Below are 27,875 nucleotides of genomic sequence, written 5' to 3' on the forward strand. Positions count from 1 at the left end.
TTATACTAATTAAATATTAAGTTAAAGTACCAATGATTGTCACACCCACACTAGGTGTGGTGAAATTTGTCCTCTGCATTTGACCCATCCCCTTCTTCACCTCCTGGGAGGTGAGGGGAGCAGTGAGCAGCAGCGGCGGCCGCGCTCAAGAATCATTTTTGGTTGATTTAACCCCCAATTCCAACCCTTGATGCTGAGGGCCAAGCAGGGAGGTAATGGGTCCCATTTTTATAGTCTTTGGCGTGACTCGGCCGGGGTTTGAACTCACGACCTACCGATCTCAGGGCGGACTTCTGAAGAAGTCTGGAGCTTAAAGTCATACAGTAAAGAGGTTTCTTAAACGAAAAAATTACGACTCAAGTGGTGAAGCTCCATTTTAAATTTCATTTAAAAACTTATATATTAATTTTATTTATTATTAATTTTGTTCAAATTGATTTATGTTTGCCGTTTGAAGCTAAAGACAGCGAACCGACAATCTAACCACAAGGCCACTGAGCAGGGTGGTGATATTAATATATCCATTATATTAATATAAAATAGAAATGTCCGATAATGGCGTTTTTGCCAATATCCGATATTCCGATATTGTCCAACTCTTAATTACCGATTCCGATATCAACCGATACCGATATATACAGTCGTGGAATTAACACATTATTATGCCTAATTTTGTTGTGATGCCCCGCTGGATGCATTAAACAATGTAACAAGGTTTTCCAAAATAAATCAACTCAAGTTATGGAAAAAAAAATGCCAACATGGCACTGCCATATTTACTATTGAAGTCACAAAGTGCATTCTTTTTTTTAACATGCCTCAAAACAGCAGCTTGGAATTTGGGACATGCTCTCCCCAGAGGTGTGGACTCGAGTCACATGACTTGGACTCGAGTCAGACTCGAGTCATGAATTTGATGACTTTAGACTCGACTTGACAAAATGTAAAAAGACTTGCAACTCGACTTAGACTTTAACATCAATGACTTGTGACTTCACTTGGACTTGAGCCTTTTGAATTGACATGACTTGACATGACTTGCTACTTTCCCCAAAACCCAAAGATGAAAAAGTTATTCGGGAGCGCTCCGTATTTTTCATTGTGTACTTGTCTATCAGCGTTGCGTGTGTCAGCTGGTGTGGTCTCAGTACAACAGCCAATCAAATTAGATCTACTTTGTTTTCATCACACAGCATTCATCCAATCAAATTGCAGGACAACCAACGAAGAAGACATGTCCAAACCACACGCCAGTGAACAAAAAATGATGCCTAAAATAATTTTGTTTGGGTATAAAAATTACGAGGTGGTCAACACAAAACGGTTTGCAGTATGCAACACATGCGGTTCGAAAATTACTGATGGAGAGGCAACAACTTCCAACTTCGTCCGGCATTTGAAGTTGCACAAAGAAGGGTAAGTTTTGAATGTAAGATAACGTTTATTGGCTAAGTAACGTGACTTTTATTTGCTGTGTAGTTAAATCGGTGAGGCTGTAAACTCACTGCTAACGTTATAACGTTATTGCAAACATGGGAATCTGTTGCAGTTCACTACCTTATTCATACTTTTTGTTCAGTGATTTTTTTTAAGCAGGGTTACGTTAGTCAATATATCACACGTAACGTTAGACGGCGGTCAGCAGCACCGCGTATTTTAGCCACCTAAAAAAAGACAAAAATAGTAAAATAAAGGTCAGTTAAAATGTATACTATATTATGAATATGTGTACCGTTTTAGCTAGCTTTCTGACATACTGTTGGTTGTTTACCTCAGTGGTCCCCAACCACCGGGCCGCGGCCCGGTACTGGTCCGTGGATCGATTGGTATCGGGCCGCACAAGAAATAATTTTTTTCTTTTTTCTTTTTTTAATTAAATCAACATAAAAAACACAAGATACACTCACAAGTAGTGCACCAACCCAAAACAACTCTCTCCCCCCTTTTGTTCTGGGCATTGAACATGAAGACTCTTCCTTCACTGTTCCGAGTGGCCATGAGAGTCTTGGCAGTGCCTGCCTCCAGTGCTCCAGTGGAGCGAGTTTTCAGCCATGGTGGCATCATACTACTCCCCCATCGTGCACAAATGACTGACAGACTCTTGGCTAATTTGGTCTTTTACAAATGCAATGCAGCATAGGACCCTGACATATAAAAAGTACAACTTTTTTGTTATGTTCACGTATATGTCATGTTTTTCAATGTTAACACTTTTGTACAAATAAGTACATTTGCACTTTATTTTTCAATGTGTTTGTTCTGTAAAGGAATGAGTTAATGTTTAAAATGACTGGTTAATAGTGCTATTATAAAGTGCAATGTCAGCACAATTTTCTTTCCTGCAATTTAAAATGCACTTGTTTTAATAAATAAATACAGCGTTTGAAAAGCATACACAATCTGTGTTAATATATTAGTCTGTGGTTAAAAGGATTTGAAAGGACTCGAAACTCAAAATGCAGGACTTAGGACTTGACTTGAGACTTTCCAGTCTTGACTTTGGACTTGCCTGTCTTGACTCGGGACTTGACTCGGACTTGAGGGCAAAGACTTGAGACTTACTTGTGACTTGCAAAACAATGACTTGGTCCCACCTCTGGCTCTCCCTGAGAGAGCATGAGGAGGTTGAGGTGGGCGGGCTTGGGGGTAGCGGGGGGGTGTATATTGTAGCGTCACGGAAGAGTTAGTGCTGCAAGGGGTTCTGGGTATTAGTTCTGTTGTGTTTATGTCGTGTTACGGTGCGGATGTTCTCCCGAAATGTGTTTGTCATTCTTGTTTGGTGTGGGTTCACAGTGTGGCGCATATTTGTAACAGTGTTAAAGTTGTTTATACGGCCACCCTCAGTGTGACCTGTATGGCTGTTGACCAAGTATGCCTTGCATTCACTTGTGTGTGTGTGAAAAGCCGTAGATATTATGTGATTGGGCCGGCACGCAAAAGCAGTGCCTTTAAGGTTTATTGGCGCTCTGTACTTCTCCCTGCGTCCGTGTACACAGCAGCGTTTTAAAAAGTCACAAATTGTACTTTTTGAAACCGATACCGATAATTTTGAAACCGATACAATTCATTTCCGATATTACATTTTAGAGCATTTATCGTCAGTCCGATATTATCGGACATCTCTAATATAAAATGTACACACATATATGTACAGACCAGGGGTGTCCAAACTTTTTGACCGCATTGGGCTAAAAAAAATTCAACTCCTACATTTTTTACTTAAAGTTGTGTAATCAATCACAAATATCAAGCAGCTAAAATGTGCCCAACATGGATGAGTGTGGCGTGTTTTGCGATTTTTCCCTTCATGCCTTGTAATGGATTCTGATGGGTGTAATTTGGAATTTTTTATGTTGATCTGACTTCTTTTTTTTTTAAATATCCACAAAGTTCAGTGAACAGGTTGTGTTATGTGCGACCATGTCTGTCGACTTGTTATGCTGGTTGCAAAAAAAAAAATGTTCTGCACCATGACTAATGAAGGTTGTTTGGAATGTGTCACGTAAGTAAACGCTGTGCTCAATTCACACGAATGCACTACTTCGGCAGTTATCAGTCCGCCAGATCAGTGGTCCCCAGAGGTGGGTAGTAACGCGCTACATTTACTCCGTTACATCTACTTGAGTAACTTTTGGGATAAATTGTACTTCTAAGAGTAGTTTTAATGCAACTTACTTTTACTTTTACTTGAGTATATTTATAGAGAAGAAACGCTACTTTTACTCCGCTACTTTTATCTACATTCAGCTCGCTACTCGCTACTAATTTTTATCGATCTGTTAATGCACGCTTTGTTTGTTTTGGTCTGTCAGACAGACCTTCAAAGTGCCTGCCTTACTGGTGACGTTCCACTCCGTTCCACCAATAAAATGCAGTCACTAGTGACGTTTGACTCCGTTCCACCAATCAGATGCGGTCACTGGTGACGTTGGACCAATCAAACAGAGCCAGGCGGTCACATGACCTGACTTAAACAAGTTGAAAAACGTATTGGGGTGTTACCATTTAGTGGTCAATTGTATGGAATATGTACTGTACTGTGCAATCTACTAATACAAGTTTCAATCAATCAATCAAAAGTGTGAAGGAAAAAAGACACTTTTTTATTTCAAACATACATCCCGTCACAAGCCTAAAGACTGACTGCACAGTTCCTGTCTTCACAATAAAAGTGCCGCTCCATCGCGCCTGCGCTTTCAAAATAAGAGTCTCCGAAAGCCAGCGCAAACAAGCTAGCAAGCTACGGAATTTGCCACCAATGTATTTCTTGTAAAGTGTGTGAAAACGAATATGGAAGCTGGACAAATAAGATACCAAAAACCAAGCACTTTCATGTGGCATTAGACAGAAAGGAGGAACTTTTTTTCTCCTGCATTTGAAAACGTGGACGTTAAGCACTGCTGTCTGATTACAATCAATGCAAGTCATCAGAATCAGGTAATACACCAACTTATATTCTTGTCAACATGAAAGAAAGGAATCTATATGTGTTAAACATGCATGTATATTCATTAAAACACCTTTAACATGTAAACAAAAACGGCAAAATAAATAAATATAAATTATATACTGTATATATCAATGTATGTGTATATATGTATATATATATATATATATATATATATATATATATATATATATATATATATGATATGTGTGTGTATGTTACTTATCAGTTACTCAGTACTTGAGTAGTTTTTTCACAACATACTTTTTACTTTTACTCAAGTAAATATTTGGGTGACTACTCCTTACTTTTACTTGAGTAATAAATCTCTAAAGTAACAGTACTCTTACTTGAGTACAATTTCTGGCTACTCTACCCACCTCTGGTGGTCCCCAACCTTTTTTGCACTACGGACCGGTTTATTGTAGGCAAATAATTTTCAGGGACCGGCTTTCCATTTGTGCCAGATAAATACAGCAAAAATAAGTGCATGAAAAATACAACTCACTATAACGCTGAATTAGCGGGAGACTGGTGCTCGTTTCTTTGCAATGAGATGCAGATGGAACTCAGACTTTGGCTAAAATCTGTCACATTTATTATTTTACATGTTCATTAATGTGCATTGTGTCATGTCACAAAGTTAGAATAAATAGAACAAATGGCAACTTCCTATGAGGAGTTTTATTGGGGTTAGGATTAGGGTTAACCCTATAAACAGGCTTATTGGTGTGTTTAGTGGGACAGGCGAAAGTTAAGTCGGAAAAAATGCAGTCGCTTATAAATTATTTAATGTTTCTCTGCGGCCCGGTAGCAAATGCGTCACGGACCGGTGGTTGGGGACCACTGCGCTAGATAATTAACTTCAATGAAATCACCCCAGCTCCACCTAATTGAACTCATATTGTCTCTCTGGCCAAATTGAGGACGCCGCCGGGCTACACTTGGCCCGCGGGCTGTAGTTTGGACACCCCCGGTAAAGGCTATGTATATGCATCGTTACTTTACATGCAATTGGCTCTTGGCCCCTGCCCAATGCGGACCCCAAGTCAAAAAGTTTGGACATCCCCTGGTTTAATTTATACAATGATCTACAAACCCCGTTTCCATATGAGTCGGGAAATTGTGTTAGATGTAAATACAAACGGATGATTTGCAAATCCTTTTCAACCCATATTCAATTGAATGCACTACAAAGACAACATATTTGATGTTCAAACTCATAAACTTTATTTATTTTTTTGCAAATAATAATTAACTTAGAATTTCATGGCTGCAACACGTGCCAAAGTAGTTGGGAAAGGGCATGTTCACCACTGTTTTACATCACCTTTTCTTTTAACAACACTCAATAAACGATTGGGAACTGAGGGAACTAATTGTTGAAGCTTTGAAAGTGGAATTCTTTCCCATTCTTGTTTTATGTAGAGCTTCAGTCGTTCAACAGTCCGGGGTCTCCGCTGTCGTATTTTACGCTTCATAATGCGCCACACATTTTCGATGGGAGACAGGTCTGGACTGCAGGCGGGCCAGGAAAGTACCCGCACTCTTTTTTTACGAAGCCACGCTGTTGTAACACGTGCTGAATGTGGCTTGGCATTGTCTTGCTGAAATAAGCAGGGGCGTCCATGAAAAAGATGGCGCTTAGATGGCAGCATATGTTGCTCCAAAACCTGTATGTACCTTTCAGCATTAATGGTGCCTTCACAGATGTGTAAGTTACCCATGCCTTGGGCACTAATACACCCCCATACCATCACAGATGCTGGCTTTTGAACTTTGCGTCGATAACAGTCTGGATGGTTCGCTTCCCCTTTGGTCCAAATGACACGATGTCGAATATTTCCAAAAACAATTTGAAATGTGGACTCGTCAGACCACAGAACACTTTTCCACTTTGCATGAGTCCATCTTAGATGATCTCGGGCCCAGAGAAGCCGGCGCCGTTTCTGGATGTTGTTGATAAATGGCTTTCGCTTTGCATAGTAGAGCTTTAACTTGCACTTACAGATGTAGCGACGAACTGTATTTAGTGACAGTGGTTTTCTGAAGTGTTCCTGAGCCCATGTGGTGATATCCTTTAGGGATTGATGTCGGTTTTTGATACAGTGCCGTCTGAGGCCGGAAACCAATGTTGGTTTCCGGCCATGCCGCTTACGTGGAGTGATTTCTCCAGATTCTCTGAACCTTTTGATGGTATTATGCACCGTAGATGTTGAAATCCCTAAATTTCTTGCAATTGCACTTTGAGAAACGTTGTTCTTAAACTGTTTGACTATTTGCTCACGCAGTTGTGGACAAAGGGGTGTACCTCGCCCCATCCTTTCTTGTGAAAGACTGAGCATTTTTTGGGAAGCTGTTTTTATACCCAATCATGGCACCCACCTGTTCCCAATTAGCCTGCACACCTGTGGGATGTTCCAAATAAGTGTTTGATGAGCATTCCTCAACTTTATCAGTATTTATTGCCACCTTTCCCAACTTCTTTGTCACGTGTTGCTGGCATCAAATTCTAAAGTTAATGATTACTTGCAAAAAAAAAAAAAATGTTTATCAGTTTGAACATCAAATATGTTGTCTTTGTAGCATATTCAATTGAATATGGGTTGAAAAGGATTTGCAAATCATTGTATTCCGTTTATATTTACATCTAACACAATTTCCCAACTCATATGGAAACAGGGTTTGTATTTAAAACCATAGGGAGTAACTTCTGAGAATAAAATACTCAGTTTTATTGTGTCACAGTATTGATACGTTACTACGTGTATTATTTGGACTTCACTCCGGAGGCCGGTGGACGCAGACAGTCCGAATAAAGTCGCCGGAGCGGAAAAGATGAACAGCGGCCGCTATTTGGCTTCTCCTACTCGCTCCTTCATGCTCCGGCTCCTGCATGAGTGTCTCGGGTGGAAAGTCAAGCGAGGCGCGCTCTCGTCTCAATTGTCCTGGTTGGACCACACACACCGGACCCTGCAGAGCCTAAAAACTCTACGTCAGGGGAGCCCAAACTTTGTGCCTCCAAGGGCCAAAGTGAAAATGTGCCATTAGTCTGCGGGCCAAACACAGCAGCACCGTGAGTGAAGCGTTTAGACCAGGCGTGTGCAACGTCTGGCCCGCGCCGCAGTCATTAGCATTTTAATATTAGCATGCTAACTTTTTTTGCTACTCAGTCATATTTTGGTGGACTGGATGCATGCTAATGCTAGCATTTGTTATCGTGCTGTTTTTTTTTTTACTGCATTGCAAATTGACGCCGCTTTAAAAAGTACTTGAATTAATGTAGGCAAAGTTTATCTGGCTGACTTTGAGTTGAGTTGAGTTGGGTTTGAGTTTATTTCGAACATGCAAGCATACAACATGATGCATCACAATTTCCAGTTTCTCTTTTCAACATGTTCGAAAAGGAGTAGGAAGAAGCAGAGCTTATTTAATCCTACCCCTTTTCTTTTACATAACAGTAAGTCTTTGCTGTCGTCCAGCATTCTGTTTTTGTTTACTTTGTAGCCAGTTCAGTTTTAGTTTCGTTCTGCAAAACCTTTCCCTAAGCTTCAATGCCTTTTCTTAGGGGCACTCACCTTTTGTTTATTTTTGGTTTTGAGTTGAGTTGAGTTTGAGTTTATTTCGAACATGCAAGCATACAACATGATGCATCACTATTTCCAGTTTCTCTTTTCAACATGTTCGAAAAGGAGTAGGAAGAAGTAGAGCTTATTTAATCCTACCCCTTTTCTTTTACATAACAGTAAGTCTTTGCTGTCGTCCAGCATTTGACTAAAATGAGAGTTAAAGTTATTTTTCACACAACTTTGTCTCCTATAGTGATGTTTTGGCGAGTGGTGGCGCGGACCCGTTTACGCCCGGAAAAAACACGAGTGATGACGTCGCGACTATTGTGGGCGACAAATTTTATTGCTGACATTTGTCGACAATGTCGACTAATCGTTGTACCATGAGTTACAGTTAGCATTTTAGCTTGCTAACATTATTATGCTAGCTTTCTTTTTTTAGCTAATTCAACAGGTATATATCAGCATGTTAGCATAGTACCTTTTTTTTGGCTCGTTTTGCTAATGCTTTTTGCTACTTGACATATGATACCTGTTAGCATATCGTTGTTAGTATAACTTCTTTTTTTTAGCTATTTTGTAGGTTTACAAACATCTCACTCATATTTTGGTACTTGATGAATGCTAATGCTAGCATTTGTTATTGTGTTTTTTTTTTTTTTTACAGCATCGCAAATTGACACCGCTTTAAAAAGTACTTGAATTAATGTAGGCAAAGTTTACCTGGCTGACTTTGGCTAAAATGAGAGTTAAAGTTCTTTTTCACACAACTTTGTCTCCTATAGCGATGTTTTGGCGAGTGGTGGCGCGGACCCGCTTCCGCCCGAAAAAAACACGAGTGATGACGTTGCGACTATTGTGGGCGACAAATTTTATTGCTGACATTTGTCGACAAATTGTCGTAGCATTAGTTACAGTTAGCATTTTAGCTTGCTAACATTATTATGCTAGCTTTTTTTTTTTTTTAGCTAATTCAACAGGTATATATCAGCGTGTTAGTATAGTACCTTATTTTTGGCTTGTTTTGCTAAAGCTTTTTGCTTCTTGACATATGATACCTATTAGCATATCATTGTTAGTATAGCTTCTTTTTTGTTTAGCTATTTTGTAGGTTTACAAACATCTCAGTCATATTTTGGTACTTGATGAATGCTAATGCTAGCATTTGTTATTGTGTTTTTTGTTTTTTTTACAGCATCGCAAATTGACACCGCTTTAAAAAGTACTTGAATTAATGTAGGCAAAGTTTACCTGGCTGACTTTGGCTAAAATGAGAGTTAAAGTTCTTTTTCACACAGCTTTGTCTCCTATAGTTCTTGTCAATGGCGATGTTTTGGCGAGTGGCGGCGCAGACTCGCTTCCGCCCGGAAAAAACGAATGATGACGTCACGACTATTGTGGCCAACAAATTTTATAACTGACATTTGTCGACTAATCGTCGTACCATTAGTTACAGTTAGCATTTTAGCTTGCTAACATTATTATGCTAGCTTTCTTTTTTTAGCTAATTCAACAGGTATATATCAGCATGTTAGCATAGTACCTTTTTTTTGGCTCGTTTTGCTAATGCTTTTTGCTACTTGACATATGATACCTGTTAGCATATCATTGTTAGTATAGCTTCTTTTTTTAGCTATTTTGTAGGTTTACAAACAAAAATTTTATTGCTGACATTTGTCGACAAATCGTCGTACCATTAGTTACAGTTAGCATTCTAGCTTGCTAACATTAGCATGCTAGCTTTCTTTTTTTAACAGGTATATACATACCTAGTTAGCATAGTACCTTTTTTGCTCATTCTTTTTGTTACTTGACGCAATCTGGCCAGTCTGTTAACTGTTAGCATTTCAGTTCGGCTTTGGCTCTTCAGCAATCACACAAAATGTTGCCCAAAATGGCATTTTCTAATTATTTGAACAAACATTCTATATATTGTACTGGATTTGCATGCATTGATTTGTTTGGGCACCCCTGGTTTATACCCATACCAACATATGGTAGCGGAGATCATCTTATCCGATAAATGGCCACGTGTGTAAGCCAATGAATGAATGACAATGATGAATATGTATTAAATTTGGGAAACCACCATTTGGCGGGCCAAACGAAATTAAAAAAGTTAAAGTACCAATGATTTTCACACACACACTGGGTGCGGCAAAATGATTCTCTGCATTTGACCCATCACCCTTGATCAACCCCCTGGGAGGTGAGGGGAGCAGTGAGCAGCAGCAGTGGCGGCGCCCGGGAATCATTTTTGGCGATTTAACCCCCAATTCCAACCCTTGATGCTGAGTGCCACGCAGGGAGGTAATGGGTCCCATTTTTTGTAGTCTTTGGTATGACGGGGTTTGAACTCACAACCTATCGATCTCAGGGCGGACACTCTAACCACTAGGAGTAAGCTGAGAAATGACTTGGTCCCCAGGCCCTTCTTTGGGCACCCCTGCTCTACTTGTACCTCGACTCCAAGACCGCCTGTCCCGGTGACAGGGTTTCTTCCGAGATTGATTAATTTCCACTGTCCTGTGTAGACGTGTCACAGTCAGCGGCCACTATGATTAACAACGTTATGAATTGATGGATGCGGCTGAACTACCTCCTCGGTCTTTGCTAAGTAGCGGACTCGTTCCAGGTAAGAAAAACACAGACAGAAGCAATCATTCCAGCCAGCAGCTGAGGTGGGTATCTATTTTCTGTTATTTCACATCACTTGGGCTTATTCGCCTGTGATTGGTGCGGTGCACCAGATAATAGCGTCTCACTCGGGTTTCCTTCAGGGTCGGACGCAAATGAGTGCCCTGCTTCCCGTTCGGCAGCTGTAGGTCTGTAAAGTGGTGATTGCGCAACAGGCGACCGGGTCTTGTCTCGATGAAAACCACACACTTCGAGACGGTTTCAGCTCTTTCCTGGGTATTAGAGAGGCACCGGTGATGAAAGGAGGAGAAATTGCTCAAAAACAGAGTCTTGTTACACGCAGAAAGAGAAATTAGTCACGACCTTTATTAGCAGTTGGTATTTGCACCGATACAGTACCAATTCCCAGGACCTTGGAATCGATACCGGTTTTTGGTACTTTTGTGCGCATGAATAAAAAATGTATTTTTGTTTATTACAACATTTAAAAGCTGGTTATGATAACTGCTGTCCAGTTCTTACATTTTGTTTTATTATCATCATGCTATCATTTGCAAATATGGCATTAAAGGGGAACTGCACTTTTTTCCCCCTGAATCGTTCACAATCATTATGAGAGACAAGAAGACACGTCTTTATTCTTTAGGATTTTAAAGATGATTAAAAAAAAACGCTTGGACAATGCGGCTAACGGTAGTCACCAATGTAGCCTTTAAATCCTGTAAACAACTTCGAAACCCTCATCAACGTTTTATATACACACTGCAAGTATATATATAATGTAGTAACAGACACCTTCATAACAATATGTAATATGTACAACATACACACTGCAAGTATATATATATATATATATATATATATATATATATATATACTTGCAGTGACGTGCGGTGAGGTTGATGGCTGGTGAGGCACTGACTTCATCACAGTCAGATTTACAAACATATGAACCCTAAAGAGTATCTTATTCACCATTTGAGTGGCAGCAGCTAACGGGTTATGTTTAAAAGTTCATACCAGCATTCTTCCCTGCTTGGCACTCAGCATCAAGGGTTGGAATTGGGGGTTAAATCACCAAAAATGATTCCCAGGCGCGGCGCCGCTGCTGCCCACTGCTCCCCTCACCTCCCAGGGGGTGATCAAGGGGATGGGTCAAATGCAGAGGACAAATTTCATTACACCTAGTGTGTGTGTGACAATCATTGGTACTTTAACTTAACTTTAACTTTACACATAAAAACTGTAGCACACTAAAAAGCACATTTAATAAAAAAAACGTTATTATGGTCTTACCTTTACTTAGAAATTAAGTCCATGCGCCGCAACTAAAGCCCTCACTTAAACTTTCCACGTGCAAGATTGAATCTATTTAAAAAAGTGTAACCGAGGGTTTATAAATGTCGCCTATACTGTATGAAACTACAAAATAACAAACACGGAGGCTCCAGTTTACACGAGGACCACTTTATTTACCTTCTTTCAAAAACCTCCGCAACGTGACATCACTTCCGCTCTTAGCGCCTTCAAAATAAGAGCTCAAGGCATATACTGTATAACAGCGCATAACAGGAACTTAACATCACAAAGAGGAAAGCCCATGGAAATAGGTTACAAAAGTTATTTAATAAGAAGCCAAAAAGTGCAAAAACAATAATGTTCGTGTTGGAGGAGTTGTGAATTAGGTACACCTGCAGTCTGCAGGTGTATCTAATGTTGTGTCCCTGCAGTCATTCACAACTCCTCCAACACCAACATTATTGTTTTTGCACTTTTTGGCTTCTTATGAAATAATTTTTTTAAATAGATTCAATCTTGCACGTGGAAAGTTTAAGTGTGGGCTTTAGTTGATATAACAATTCTACGGCGGGGGTGCAGGAGGCGAGCCTCAGCCAGTGTGTCTTTTGCAGCCGTTTTATGATCGCTCAGCACAAGAAATACTTTACACACATACAGTTGTTGACAAAATACACTGTACATTATATACCTCAGCTAACTAAACTATGGAAATGTATAATATAGTTCATATAGCAATACGGTCTCACTGCACAGCAGGCCAGCAGTTAGCCGAGTCATTGCGCAATCCATGTTGCGGCACTGAGTGACGTGCCTCAACTGGCTGCTGTTCACCGCACCGTCTCTTCTCAGTATTTGAACGGCAAATGTGAAAATTCAGCGATTTTGAATAAAAATAATCTAAAACTGGTGAAGTTAAATGGAAAATAACTTTATAGTATAATCACTGGATACATATAACAATTTTTTTTTTTTTTTTTTACATTTTTTTTCTTTCCATGATGGCAGATGAGGCCCCGCCTCACCTGCCTCTAGTGACCGCACGTCACTGATACATACATATATATATATATATGTATGTGTATACGTATATAAACATACATCCATTCATTCATACACATACATATATACACATGCATATACATATACATACATATATACACATATACATTAGGGCTGCAACAACTAATCGATTAAATCGATTAAAAGCGATTATAAAAATAGTTGCTGTTTAATTTAGTCATCGATTCGTTGGATCTATGCTATGCGCAGAGGCTTTTTAATTTTTTAATTTTAATTTAAAAACATTTTTTTAAATTTTTTTAATAAACCTTTATTTATAAACTGCAACATTTTTTTTCTTTTTACATTTTTTTTCTTTCCATGATGGCAGGTGAGGCCCCGCCTCACCTGCCTCTAGTGACTGCACGTCACTGATATATATATATATGATTTAGTAACAGACACCTTAATAACTATGTAATATGTACAATATACACACTGCAAGTATACAGATACAGGTATATAGATATAATGTAGTAACAGACACCTTCATAACAATATGTAATATGTACAATATACACACTGCAAGTATATATATAATGTAGTAACAGACACCTTCATAACAATATGTAATATATACAATATACAGACTGCAAGTGTATATATATAATGTAGTAACAGACCTTCAAAACAATATGTAATATGTACAATATACACACTGCAGTTCAGAATCAGAATCAGAATCAGCTTTATTGTCATTACGCAGGGTAACAAGATTGAGGCTGTATATATAATGTAGTAACAGACACCTTCATTATAATATATATGTACAATATACACACTGCAAGTATATATATAATGTAGTAACAGACACCTTCATAACAATATGTAATATGTACAATATACACACTGCTAGTATATATATAATGTAGTAACAGACACCTACATAACAATATGTAATATGTTTAATATACACACTGCAAGTATATATATAATGTTGTAACAGACACCTTCATAACAATATGTAATATATACAATATACACACTGCAAGTATATATATAATGTAGTAACAGACCTTCATAACAATATGTATGCTCGCCCACACACATCGAAGCCAAATATCTCATAAAACCTCTTCCTTTTTAATCTTCTACGTGCAATAATTCGGTTCAGAGAGAATGTTAACCTTGATCGCACAAAATCCTTGAAATTGCCACAAACGCGCCGGTACTGCGACCGACGAGTGGTGGCAGCCATGTTTACTACCGTAAACACTGCAGTGCGTGCGACGTCATTACGTCATGTTCGCATTCGGGTCGGATTGCATTCGAATTAGAAATCGCGTTTTTATTTTGTAATGTGAACGGCCGCTAAAAAGATCGGATTTGACAAAAAAAATACATTCGAATTGGGACGTCCGACCCTGCAGTGTGAACGTAGCCAATAATAGAGGCTGCAAGATACAATTTAGGTTATTCCTCCAAAGTAAAACTATTTCAATCACAACAGGCCAATTAAAACTCTATTCACTCTATGAATCTTAACCCAAAGACTTGACCAAACACGTGCACTACTTGGCAATGTTTCTGTGAACTTATAAAACAGTCTATTCAAATATTGTGCAGCAAATCTTTCTGCCGGACATGTGAATAAAAGCCAACACACGTTTGAACTGAGACATGAGAGAAGTGCTCAGTCGAGTCAGGGTGAACCAGAGTAAACACACACTAAGGAAACACATTTTTCCTAAATCTACTTCTGGTTTTGGCACTACATTTCCCTCCTTGCCCACTGACTTAATTGCGTTCAGTTTAAGGACATGTTCAATATGGTGTCTCTCTATGTATTCCACTGATACACATCCAGAGACTTCTTGAAAGTTGTTTTGTGCAATTTAACTCGGGGTGCCGCTCACATTTGAACCGACACGGTACCAATTCCCGGTAATCGATATCGGCACTCAACGATACCATTTTTTGTGTGACAATAAATATTATTAAATACTGTTTGTTAATAAAAAATGTATTTTCTAATGTAACCTTTAAAAATGAGCGGATTATGAGAACTGTGCTGTGCAGTTGTTATATATTATAAGACATTAGATGGCAGTACTGTATAGACCAGGAGTGTCCAAACATTTTGACTTGGGGGCCGCATTGGTCAAAAAAAATGTCGTTGAGGGCCGAAAGCAGACTGCATGTAGAGTGAAGTGAAGTGAAGTGAATTATATTTATATAGCGCCTTTCTCCAGTGACTCAAAGCGCTTTACATAGTGAAAACCCAATATCTAAGTTACATTTAAACCAGTGTGGGTGGCACTGGGAGCAGGTGGGTAAAGTGTCTTGCCCAAGGACACAACGGAAGTGACTAGGAAGGCGGACGCGGGGATCGAACCTGCAACCCTCAAGTTGATGGCACGGCCGCTCTACCAACAGAGCTATACCGCATAGAGGAGATATATATATATATATATATATCTCCTGATGATTGAGGGAACCCCCTCATGAAACAGGCCTGTAGAGATGAAGTAGTCTTGTGATTTTTTCCCACACATACATATACATATATATATATATATATATATATATATATATATATATATATTAGGATTGTACGGTATACCGGTATTAGTATAGTACCGCGATACTAATGAATCATATTCAGTACTATACCGCCTCTAAAAAGTACCGGTCATTTTTCCATCACACTTTGTAATGGATGGGTGTAATTTGGATTTTTTTTATGGTGATTGGACGTTGTTTTTTTTTATAATATCCACAAAGTTCAGTGACCATGTCTGTTTACATTTTGTGTTGGTTGGTTGTTGTTTTTTTGTTGTTGTTTTTTTGTGTCCTGTCCAGCTTCTCAGGCAAATCATATAGTTGATGTAGATGCCCATGTCGGCTGTTCAGATTTACTTTACAAAAGAGAAGTGTAGGATACTTCTCTTGTTGCCTTATTTGTATTTGACTTTATTAAATGTATTTATATTATCATTTAGTGCAGTCGGGCCGGAGCAGGAGGGGATAGAAAGAGAAAAAAAAAGAAGACAGAGGGGGAAATTGTGGGGACAAGAGGGGGATTAGACAGAGAGACAAAAACAACAACAGTAAACAACAACAACAACATTGTTGGATTAAAAAAAAAAATTTGCACCATGACTAGGCAAGGTTGTTTGCATTCGGTCATATAAATAGAGACTGCACATTCCAAACATAAAAAGTCAGTGACCAGGAAAAACTCATTTTGTCCATTAAATTGTGTCAAAATAGAAGCATTTGAAATGTTATACTTTTGAAATGAATGCAATCTCCCTGCGGGCAAGATTCCTTATGACGTCTCGCGGGCCAATTTGAAGACGTCGGCGGGCCACATTTGGCCCACTGGCCGTACTTTGGACACCTCTGGTACAGGTTATCTATATGTTGTCGAACTAGGAAGTAACTTTTTCCAGGAAGCTGAAAGTGTTATGTGGCACCCCTACAAAGTGTTTATACTGTATGTATTGTGCGTATTACGCACAAGCTGTTTGATTTATCTAAGTTGCAGTTTTTATAAACAAATTTCGATGTGTTGAAATAGCCATGTAAAATTGCTAATGCTAATAGTAGTAGTATGGCAAATTTGATGTAAATCAGCATTAAGCTAGTGCTTTTAGATGAGTGGAGCCTTACTTTACGTGTGAGTGTTTTCTACCAAGCATACTAGCTTTGTTGGTGTTGAAAATTGCAATAATACTTAGAGGGACTTTGGCTGAGTCCGCCCTGAGTGCTGCTTGACTGATTGTTTACATGAGCCGGTGTTTAGTCTGCAACCGGACGTGACGTCACGTGCAGCAAAGGTATCGAAATGTGGCACCGTTTGATTTCAAGCGAATCAATACCCGGTAGTACTGGCAGAATTTGGTCGATGTCTATAAAAGTACCCAATGTGGTACCCGCACCTAATCTGAACAATACTCTTTTTCTTTCAGAGAAATACGCAATGCGAAGAGTTTAACCTACATTGACCCCGAAGCGTTTAAAAATCTCCCAAACCTGAAATACCTGTAAGTACTTATTCTTTTTTTCTTTTTTACACAAATACAACAGTTCTAGCACTGACAGTTACATACAGTAAATGACTATCAATATCATAGAAACGAGTGCTGGGTATTTGCAATGACTTCATGATACGATGAATCACAACTCCAAAAAACAACAATACATTACTACAACTACAAATATCTACATTACACAACTACAACTACAAAAAACTACAATACCACAACCACATTCCTACAAACACAAACAACTACAATACACATTATAATACAACTACAAGAAACTACAATTCACTACAACATACTATGTCAAGCAGTGGTCCCCTACCACCGGGCCGCGGGCCGGTACCGGTCCGTGGACAGATTGGTACCGGGCCGCACAAGAAATAAAAAAAATAATAAAATAAAATAAAACATTTTTTTTAATTAAATCAACATAAAAAACACAATATATACATCATATATCAATATAGATCAATACAGTCTGCAGGGATACAGCCCGTAAGCACACATGATTGTATTTCTTTATGACAATAAAAACAAAACATAACTCTTCACAATTCAGTACTACAACTACGCTACCCTTACTCTACAACTAGTTGTCTCATGAGATTTAAATTACTTTGTAAGGCGTTACTGTAACGCCGTTATTTTCGGCGGTAAATAGTAGTCTAACGCGTTATTTTTTATATTCAGTATCTCAGTTACTGAATATATACTACATGATGCGTTACTACATAAAAAATAACGTAAAATAACGCAGTATCGGCTAGAAACAGAAAATCTGAGTGTGTTTTATTGAAGCGCTGCGGTGTCGTCCTTCTGTGTCACAAGGAAAAGAAGAAGTGCGCTTTGTGTGGGTGGGGGCGGGCGTCTCTGTGTTTACTAACAAGACATGGCGGAGCCAGAAATCGAGTTTCTTAACATGGAGATATTCTCACTACTTTTCTTTTGTCGAGCACAAAGAAAAGAACATTTTAGATGTAAATGTAATGTAAGTTGTGTCTTGGATCAAAGATCCTATCGACTGCCCAAAACAGCAATTCAAACCTCTCTCTCTCTCTCTCTCTCTCTCTCTCTCTCTCTCTCTCTCTCTCTCTCTCTCTCTCTCTCTCTCTCTCTCTCTCTCTCTCTCTCTCTCTCTCTCTCTCTCTCTCTCTCTCTCTCTCTCTCTCTCTCTCTCTCTCTCTCTCTCTCAATATCCATTTCTCTGTTCTCAATTGTTGATGACTGATGATAGAAAACAAACCTAACCCCACCCGCCCCCCTCCACACCCCGGATTGTAAATAATTCAATGTGATTATCCTGTGTGATGACTGTATTATGATGATAGTATATATCTGATAGTATATATTTGTATCATGAATCAATTTAAGTGGACCCCGACTTACACAAGTTGAAAAACTTATTGGGGTGTTACCATTTAGTGGTCAATTGTACGGAATATGTACTTCAATGTGCAACCTACTAATAAAAGTCTCAATCAATCAATCAATCAATGCTTCAACGAAGCTAGTAAAGAGAGACACACTTCACCTCCACCTCCAACAGAGGCTGGGATTTAACAGAGGGACTGTTAGCCAGGACAACATTGATAGAGCCATTGCAGTGTATGTGCTAGAAGACATGCAGGCTATTTCTACAGTGGAGTCATCCACTTTCAGGCAGCTGGACACAGTGGACAGTGAGTACATAAACATGGAAAGCGAGCTAAAGAAAACACTCAAAACTCTGCCTCTGCTCATCATCCAGCAAATGATGAGAATCAGGTGTCATAATCATAAACTGTATAAAATCAAGCACTTAGGCATGGAGACTGTTTCTACAAACATTTGTGAAAGAGTGGGCCGCTCTCAGTGATTTCCAGCGTGGAACTGTCATAGGATGCCACCTGTGCAACAAATCCAGTCGTGAAATTTCCTCGCTCCTAAACATTCCAAAGTCAACTGTTGGCTTTATTATAAGAACATGGAAGAGTTTGGGAACAACAGTAACGAAGCCACAAAGTGGTAGGCCACGTAAACTGACAGAGAGGGGTCAGCAGATGCTGAAGCGCATAGTGCAAAGAGGTCACCGACTTTCTGCACAGTCAGTTGCTACAGAGCTCCAAACTTCATGTGACCTTCCAATTATCCCACGTACAGCACGCAGAGAGCTTCATGGAATGGGTGTCCATGGCCGAGCAGCTGCATCTAAGCCATATATCACCAAGTCCAATGCAAAGCGTCGGATGCACTGGACTCTAGAGCAGTGGAGACACGCTCTATGGAGTGATGAATCACACTTTTCCAACTGGCAATCTGATGGACGAGTCTGGGTTTGGAGGTTGCCAGGAGAACGGTACATTTCGGACTTCATTGTGTCGAGTGGGAAATTTGGTGGAGGAGGAATTTTAGTGTGGGTTGTTTTTCAGGAGTTGGGCTCAGCCCCTTAGTTCCAGTGAAAGGAACATTGAATGCTCCAGGATACCAAAACATTTTGGCCAATTCCATGCTCCCAACCTTGTGGGAACAGTTTGGAGTGGTCCCCTTCCTCTTCCAACATGACTGTGCACCAGTGCACAAAGCAAGGTCCATAAAGACATGGATGACAGAGTCTGGTGTGGATGAAATTGACTGGCCTGCACAGAGTCCTGACCTGAACCTGATAGAACACCTTTGGGATGAATTAGAACGGCGACTGAGAGCCAGGCCTTCTCGACCAACATCAGTGTGACCTCACCAATGCGCTTTTGGAAGAATGGTCGAAAATTCCTATTAACACACTCCGCAACCTTGTGGACAGCCTTCCCAGAAGAGTTGAAGCTGTAATAGCTGCAAAAGGTGGACCGACATCATATTGAACCCTATGGGTTAGGAATGGGATGGCACTTCCAAGTTCATATGTGAGTCAAGGCAGGTGGCCAAATACTTTTAGCAATATAGTGTACATTAGAGATGCGCGGATAGGCAATTATTTCATCCGCAACCGCATCAGAAAGTCGTCAACCATCCGCCATCCACCCGAGCTAACATTTGATCAGAACCACACCCGCCCGTTGTTATATATCTAATATAGACGATGCAAGGCATTAGTGAGGTTATAAAGCTTTTGCCTGTTAAAGAAAGGAGACTGATCCAATGCAGTACAGACATTCGCGTGCCACGCTGTCACGGCCCAGACGCACACCAGTGCGCAATCATATGGGAGCCGCGCTGAGCGCACCTCCAAGCGCGTCTCGCTGCCGGCGACGGCCGGGTATGGGCCCGACGCTCCAGCGCCATCCATTTTCAGGGCTAGTTGATTCGGCAGGTGGGTTGTTACACACTCCTTAGCGGGTTCCAACTTCCATGGCCACCGTCCTAGCTGCTGTCTATATCAACCAGGGTGAGCCCCACCCCTTTCGTGAGCGCACTGCGCGTGGAGTGACCCCTGTTACGCGCCCCCGGCAACAGGGGTGGCGGGCAGGTAAACTGCGCGGGCGGAGCGCGCGGAGTGACCCCTGTTACGAGCCCCCGGCCACGGGGGTGGCGGGCAGGTAAGCTGCTTACCTGCTGCGCGTGACGCCGGCCGCGGCGAAGGCGGACGAGGCGGGGTGTCGGTGCGGTGGGCGCGGTGGTGACCCTGGACGTGCGTCGGGCCCTTCTCGCGGATCGCCTCAGCTACGGCTCCCGGTGGGGCCCTCTCGGGGGAAGGGGCCTCGGTCCCGGACCCCGGCGAGGCGTCCCTTCTCCGCTCCGTAAAAGTGTCCATCTCTTTTCTTTTTTTTTCTTCTGTTGTGGCATATGCAGCAGGTGCCTGCTCGTTTTTCGTATGTGGGTAACAACATTTAACTATGTATATATATTTCCGAATTGGTTTAACTGCCACCCGCCTGAATCTATTTAAAATCTAATTTATTTTTTTTTCAACCGCCCGACCCGACCTGCGGATAAAATCTAATTTTTTTTAATTTCATCCGCCCGATCCGCGGACTCCGCGGTTGTGCCCGCAAACCGCGCATCTCTAGTGTACATATATAATAATGCAGCTGAGATAGGCTCCAGCACCCCCTGTGATCCCAAAATCGACAATGTTTGTTGGTTGCCCCACTCATGAAACAGGCTTTTAGGGGTGAACTTGGAGTCTGTTTGCTCTACAATCCAAGTATTGTTGAAATATTTAAAAGACGTACACGTGTGTCTTGTCTAACATGTTCTTTACGTTCCTCAGGGGTATTTTCAACACAGGCCTCACAGCCTTTCCCAACCTGAGCAACATCCACTCCAGTGACAACAATTTCATCCTGTAAGTAGTCCTTAACCACTTTAAGACCTTATGTCGATGGATTATAAAAGCATTTAAAGATATGTTGGCAAACTCTCCGAGTATACAGTACCGTATTCTTCGGAGTATAAGTCGCTCCGGAGTATAAGTCGCACCGGCCGAAAATGCACAATAAAGAAGGGAGAAAACATATATAAGTCGCACTGGAGTATAAGTTGCATTTTTGGGGGAAATTTATTTGATAAAACCCAACACCAAGAATAGACATTGGAAAGGCCATTTAAAATAAATAAAGAATAGTGAACAACAGGCTGAATAAGTGTACGTTATATGAGGCATAAATAACCAACTGAGAAGGTGCCTGGTATGTTAACATAACATATTATGGTAAGAGTCATTCAAATAACTATAACATATAGAACATGCTATACGCTTACCAAACAATCTGTCACTCCTAATCGCTAAATCCCATGAAATCTTATACGTCTAGTCTCTTACGTGAATGAGCTAAATAATATTATTTGTTATTTTACGGTAATGTGTTAATAATTTCACACATAAGTAGGGATGATGTTTGATAAGAAATTATCGAGTTCGAGCCTATTATCGAACCGATTCCTTTTCGATTCTCTTATAGAGTCCAGATAGGTTGTTGTATATGGAAAAAAAAAACAATATTTTGTTTAACAAATCACTTCACATTCTCTACTGCTCGCTACTATAGTGTTACCGTATCTGAGTTATTGTGCAGAAATGTGGGGAAATAACTACAAATGTGCGCTACATTCGTTAACCGTGTTACGAAAAAAGATAAATTAGACTGATACATAATGTTGGATATAGAGAACATACAAACACTTTTATTCATTGAGTCAAAAATATTAAAGTTCGATGATTTGGTAAAATTGCAAACAGCTAAAATGATGTGGAATTAAATGATGGAATGGATGAAGTAAAGAAGTTAAACATTGTACTGATATGATCCATGTTCAAATGAATAGTGCTTACAAAGTACAAAGAAGAAGAATTATGAGAAATACTTTCAACCTTATTGAAAATAAGATATTCTTCATCTCAGTATATTAATAATGACTGAATTAATTAATTACATATTACAAAACTGTTGTATATACTAATTCACAGATATTTTATTATAAAAAGGTCAGTAAATGATGTATATATTTGTCGGATCATGTTTTGTTTAGTTATGTCCCGGAAAAGGGTGGAATGCCATCTTCGGGTTGGGGAGGAGACCCTGCCCCAAGTGGAGGAGTTCAAGTACCTCGGAGTCTTGTTCACGAGTGAGGGAAGAGTGGATCGTGAGATCGACAGGCGGATCGGTGCGGCGTCTTCAGTAATGCGGACGCTGTATCGATCCGTTGTGGTGAAGAAGGAGCTGAGCCGGAAGGCAAAGCTCTCAATTTACCGGTCGATCTACATTCCCATCCTCACCTATGGTCATGAGCTTTGGGTTATGACCGAAAGGACACGATCACGGGTACAAGCGGCCGAAATGAGTTTCCTCCGCCGGGTGGCAGGGCTCTCCCTTAGAGATAGGGTGAGAAGCTCTGTCATCCGGGGGGAGCTCAAAGTAAAGCCGCTGCTCCTCCACATCGAGAGGAGCCAGATGAGGTGGTTCGGGCATCTGGTCAGGATGCCACCCGAGCGCCTCCCTAGGGAGGTGTTTAGGGCATGTCCGACCGGTAGGAGGCCACGAGGAAGACCCAGGACACGTTGGGAAGACTATGTCTCCCAGCTGGCCTGGGAACGCCTCGGGATCCCCCGGGAGGAGCTGGACGAAGTGGCTGGGGAGAGGGAAGTCTGGGCTTCCCTGCTTAGGCTGCTGCCCCCGCGACCCGACCTCGGATAAGCGGAAGAAGATGGATGGATGGATAATGTTGGATATAGAGAACATACAAACACCTTTATTCATTGAGTCAAAAATATTAAAGTTCGATGATTTGGAAAATTGCAAACAGCTAAAATGATGTGGAATTAAATGATGGAATGGATTAAGTAAAGAAGTTAAACATTGTACTGATATGATCCAGTTTAAGAGGTTGTTCAAATGAATAGTGCTTACAAAGTACAAAGAAGAAGAATTATGAGAAATACTTTCAACCTTATTGAAAATAAGATATTCTTCATCTCAGTATATTAATAGTGAAGTGAAGTGAAGTGAATTATATTTATTGTGTCCTGAGCAAGACACTTCACCCTTGCTCCTGATGGGTGCTGGTTAGCGCCTTGCATGGCAGCTCCCTCCATCAGTGTGTGAATGTGTGTGTGAATGGGTAAATGTGGAAGTAGTGTCAAAGCGCTTTGAGTACCTTGAAGGTAGAAAAGTGCTATACAAGTACAACCCATTTATCATTTATCATTATATAGCGCTTTTTCTCAAGTGACTCAAATAATGACTGAATTAATTAATTACATATTACAAAACTGTTGTATATACTAATTCACAGATATTTTATTATAAAAAGGTCAGTAAATGATGTATATATTTGTCGGATCATGTTTTGTTTAGTTATGTTCTGTTAGTTTTGGACTTCCTTAGTGGTTTTGTGCACTTCGGGGGTTTGTTTTAGTCACCATGGTTACTTATGATTTTCACCTGCCTTGTACGCGCACCTGTTGCTCATCAGAAACTCTATTGAAGCCTGACTTTTCCGGTCACTCGTCGTGGCTTCATTGTTTGCATTTGCAACAGTTACGTTGGCATTCTGGTTTTCGAACGCATGATTCCTGTGCTAAAGTTACCTTAGCTTCTAGTATTCCTGTGCTAAGTAAGTTTTTGCTTTAGCTTCTCGTGCGAACGGCACGCTTTCCTTTTGTTTCGTTCCTGTCTGTTTTAATGTGTATGATTTATGAGAAATAAATCATCTCCTACCTGCACGCTTTCATCCGGAGCAGTCAGTTTTGCGTCCCGGGAACGAACCGCAGCCCGCTGCACCCCACCGTGACAAATGACTGAGCTACGTGACGTCATTTCTTGTGATGTCTCACGGGGCATTTTTTGTCGGGACGGGATTCGAATAAAAAAAAAAACTTTTTTTCTTTACTATAGTGGTCTCGTTAACAGGTACCGGTTCTCAAAAAGGGATTCGAGTCCGAGGACTCAGTTCTTTTCTTATCGAACAACCGGGAAAACCGGATTTGAGCATCATCCCTACACATAAGTCGCACCCCCGGCCAAACTATAAAAAAAACTGGCGCTTATAGTCCGAAAAATACGGTATATGCTATAGTCTTTAATGTTTTAGACGGGAGAAACTCCTTGGTCACCAACTTTTTAATTAATATTTTTTAAATTCTTGATCGTTAAAGAAGCGTTTCTTCTTCACAAAAGATAAAAAGTCAATTGCATTAAAAAAACTACTACTTGTTGTGGGGCAAACTGGCTCGTACGTGCACATGCATCCTACGTGGTTACCCTTTCTAATACAAAGTAGCGTATAGTTTGAACTTACCTGTCAGTGGAGTCCACATGGAAGCGCTAAATGAAGAGACGGTCAGAATGCGGCCTGAAGATGGTCTGTAAAGCAGAATGTATGCAAAGTTTTGACCAAAGAACCAAAATGACATGTTATGTAGACCACAAGGAAGTGTTTTACATGCAGCAAAAAATCCTAATAAGACCCCTTTAGCACTTGAACTCCGAGGGTTTTCTTACCCCCCTGCAATTCCCAGAAGGCAGCCAATAAGCTGTATGTTTAAAATGTACCACTCAACGACCGACAATCAGCCACCTTTCTTTTGTAAATGCAGCCATTACATCGGAATGTGATGGACCACTCGAATTAGAAGCAGGGGTATGCTTGAATAGAGGGAAGTAGACGTCAGCTGAGAGTTGGTTCTCATGTTGCTGTAGGACTGTGGGTAATATCGGCTGTTAATATCTCTGATCTGATTACAAATACTACTTCTTATGTAGTCAATATGCAAGTGCCCGTTGGCAAAACTGCCATTGACCTTTTTGGTTTAAGGTTTTTATTTGATAAGTGTTTTTGTTTCTGTAAAATGTTGTTGTAAATTTCTCAACTTTTGTCTCAAAATATTCCCACAGTGCATAATTCTTGTACATTGACAACTGTTTCTCACAATATTACTTTGTCTAAAAATATATATTTTTTCATAATTTATTTGACTTTGTTCTTGTAAAATAAAATAAAAATTGACATGTAATTATTTTATTTTTTTTCTTAAAATTGTCCGACAATTATTTTACAATGGCAACTTTTTCTCATATTAACTTTTCTGTAAAAATAAATACTTTTTTTCATAGTGTATTTGACTTTAAATCTTGTAAAATTACATAAACTTGTTTCGTAAACATTTTTTTCTCCAAATAAATAAATCTGCGTTCAAAGAACTCCGGCTTATTAGTGATTCCCAGAGCCCAAAAAAAGTCTGCGGGCTGTAGTAACAGTTAGAGATGCTACCTCAGTAGAAACATTTAAGTCCCATCTCAAAACTCATTTGTATACTCTAGCCTTTGAATAGCCCCCCTTTTTTTAGACCAGTTGATCTGCCGTTTCTTTTCTTTTCTCCTCTGCTCCCCCCTATCCCTTGTGGAAGGGGAGACACACAGATCCGGAGGCCATGGATGGGGTGCTGGCTGTCCGGGGTCGGGACCCGGGGTGGACCGCTCGCCTGTATATCGGTTGGGAACATCTCTGCGCTGCTGACCCGTCTCCGCTCGGGATGGTTTCCTGCTGACCCCACTGTGGACTGGACTCTTACTGTTATGCTGGATCCACTATGGACTGGACTCTCACAATATTATGTTAGACCCACTCGACATCCATTGCATTCGGGCTCCCTAGAGGGGGGGGGGGGGGGGGGGGGGTTACCCACATATGCGGTCCTCTCCAAGGTTTCTCATAGTCATTCACATCGACGTCCCACTGGGGTGAGTTTTTCCTTGCCCTTATGTGGGCTATACCGAGGATGTCGTTGTGGCTTGTGCAGCCCTTTGAGACACTTGTGATTTAGGGCTATATAAATAAACATTGATTGATTGATTGAAATATTCCTAAAAATTCTTGAATGACAATTTTTTTCCCTCAAAAAATAATACAATAAAACACTTTTTTCACAATAAATTTGGCTTTAATCAGGTAAAATGGCATATTTTTCATTAAAAAATAATATATATATATATATATATATATATATATATATATATATATATATATATATATATATATATATATATTTCTAATAATTTTAAATATTATTTATTTAAAATTTCACAATATATTTGACTTTAATCATAAAAAGATTAAAGTGGCTGGGGAGAGGGAAGTCTGGGCTTCCCTGCTTAGGCTGCTGCCCCCGCGACCCGACCTTGGATAAGCGGAAGAAGATGGATGGATGGATGGATATATTTGACTTTAATCATGTAAATTGGCATCCTTTAAAAAAATAAAAATAAACGTTTTTCATAAAATATTTTTCCACCCAATTCTGGTAAAATAACTTTTACTCAATATTGTGTTTTTCTGAAAGAAAAGAAAAATAATATATTTGACTTAAATCCTGTAAAATGGCATGTTTTCTTGTAAAAATGTTTAATGAAAATGTTACGAAGAAAATACTTTTTTTCATAGTATGATTTGATTTAATTTAGTAAAATTACATAATTTTGTTCTATAAAAAAAAACTTTTTTCACTATATATATATATACACATATACACACACACACACATATATATATATATATATATATATATATATATATTTTATATACACATTTACATATATACACATATACATATATATATGTATATATACATATATATACACACATGACTCAAAAGTCCATGATGGTGGCTCACTTTTTTTGACATGTTCTTAACGCGACAGGTCAAATTAGGACAGCCTGCCAGGCAAATTTGTGAGTTCCTGCCTTAGGGCGACTGCTTTGGTTGTTTTCCAACCCAAATGTGACCTCTGTTAGAGAAGTGAACGCTACACAAGCCCTTATTATGTGCACTTGCTAAGCTTCGACGTTCCTGAGATGTTCGGAGTCATCAAGTGTGTGTGGTTTCATGCCACCGAGTCATTCCATCAATCATCTTCCCTACCCACTTTCATTTTCCAGCTGTAGCGCAATAAGTTTGAACACATCAATCGTCCATAGCGAGCGAGCCCGTCTGCGCCACTTTCCAGTGAAGTGTGCAGCATCACTTAATGCCCTCTTTGTGTGTCTTTTTCTGCAGGGAAATTGTAGATCATCCCTACATGACTGTGATCCCGCCTAACTCCTTCCGTGGCATCACCAGCGCCCTACTGACAGTGTGAGATATTGGCATGGCACACACACACGCGTCAATATACACTTGTCACGTTCCTCGTAGGCGTGTCCCGATATGTTATTGACATCGGTCCGATATCAGAAGAAAAACAAATATCGGTGAAATGTCCGATACGAGGAGCTAGCAGCTACACAACGGCTAAGCACACAATAGCAAACAAGCTTGACATACGTATTAATCATTGAACAATATTGCAGGGTTTGCAGCACATTTGTCAATATAAACAAGTATAAAATAATTATAGTTGCATATTAATTACAAATAGTATCCAGTAACAAACATGTCCGCATCATTCAACATAGTGTGTCAAC

General features: G+C 40.0%; 2 protein-coding genes across 8 annotated transcripts in view; one reads left to right on the forward strand and one right to left on the reverse strand.

Annotated features, from left to right (window-relative positions):
• Nucleotides 1–27,875, reverse strand: part of LOC133623711 (major histocompatibility complex class I-related gene protein-like) — a 112,639-nt gene that overhangs the window by 52,480 nt on the left and 32,284 nt on the right. For 4 of the 7 annotated variants that reach the window (XM_061987023.1, XM_061987024.1, XM_061987027.1 and 1 more), the window contains one exon: nt 24,714–24,778. The exons of 1 other annotated variant lie outside the window; for it this stretch is intronic. In XM_061987023.1, coding sequence (XP_061843007.1) covers nt 24,714–24,778 — 65 coding nt within the window. Of the gene's footprint in view, nt 1–24,133; nt 24,224–24,713; nt 24,779–27,875 lie in introns of those variants that run through there. 2 more of the 7 variants (XM_061987029.1, XM_061987028.1) reach the window with 2 other exon arrangements.
• The window catches only part of tshr (thyroid stimulating hormone receptor), a 74,349-nt gene that overhangs the window by 25,537 nt on the left and 20,937 nt on the right, over nt 1–27,875 (forward strand). Inside the window, exons 4-6 of the mRNA XM_061987020.1 lie at nt 16,926–17,000; nt 21,187–21,261; nt 27,469–27,546. Coding sequence (XP_061843004.1) covers nt 16,926–17,000; nt 21,187–21,261; nt 27,469–27,546 — 228 coding nt within the window. The remainder of the gene's footprint in view (nt 1–16,925; nt 17,001–21,186; nt 21,262–27,468; nt 27,547–27,875) is intronic.

The sequence above is a fragment of the Nerophis lumbriciformis genome, linkage group LG26 (genome assembly GCF_033978685.3).
Source record: "Nerophis lumbriciformis linkage group LG26, RoL_Nlum_v2.1, whole genome shotgun sequence".
In the NCBI taxonomy this organism is placed as follows: domain Eukaryota; kingdom Metazoa; phylum Chordata; class Actinopteri; order Syngnathiformes; family Syngnathidae; genus Nerophis; species Nerophis lumbriciformis.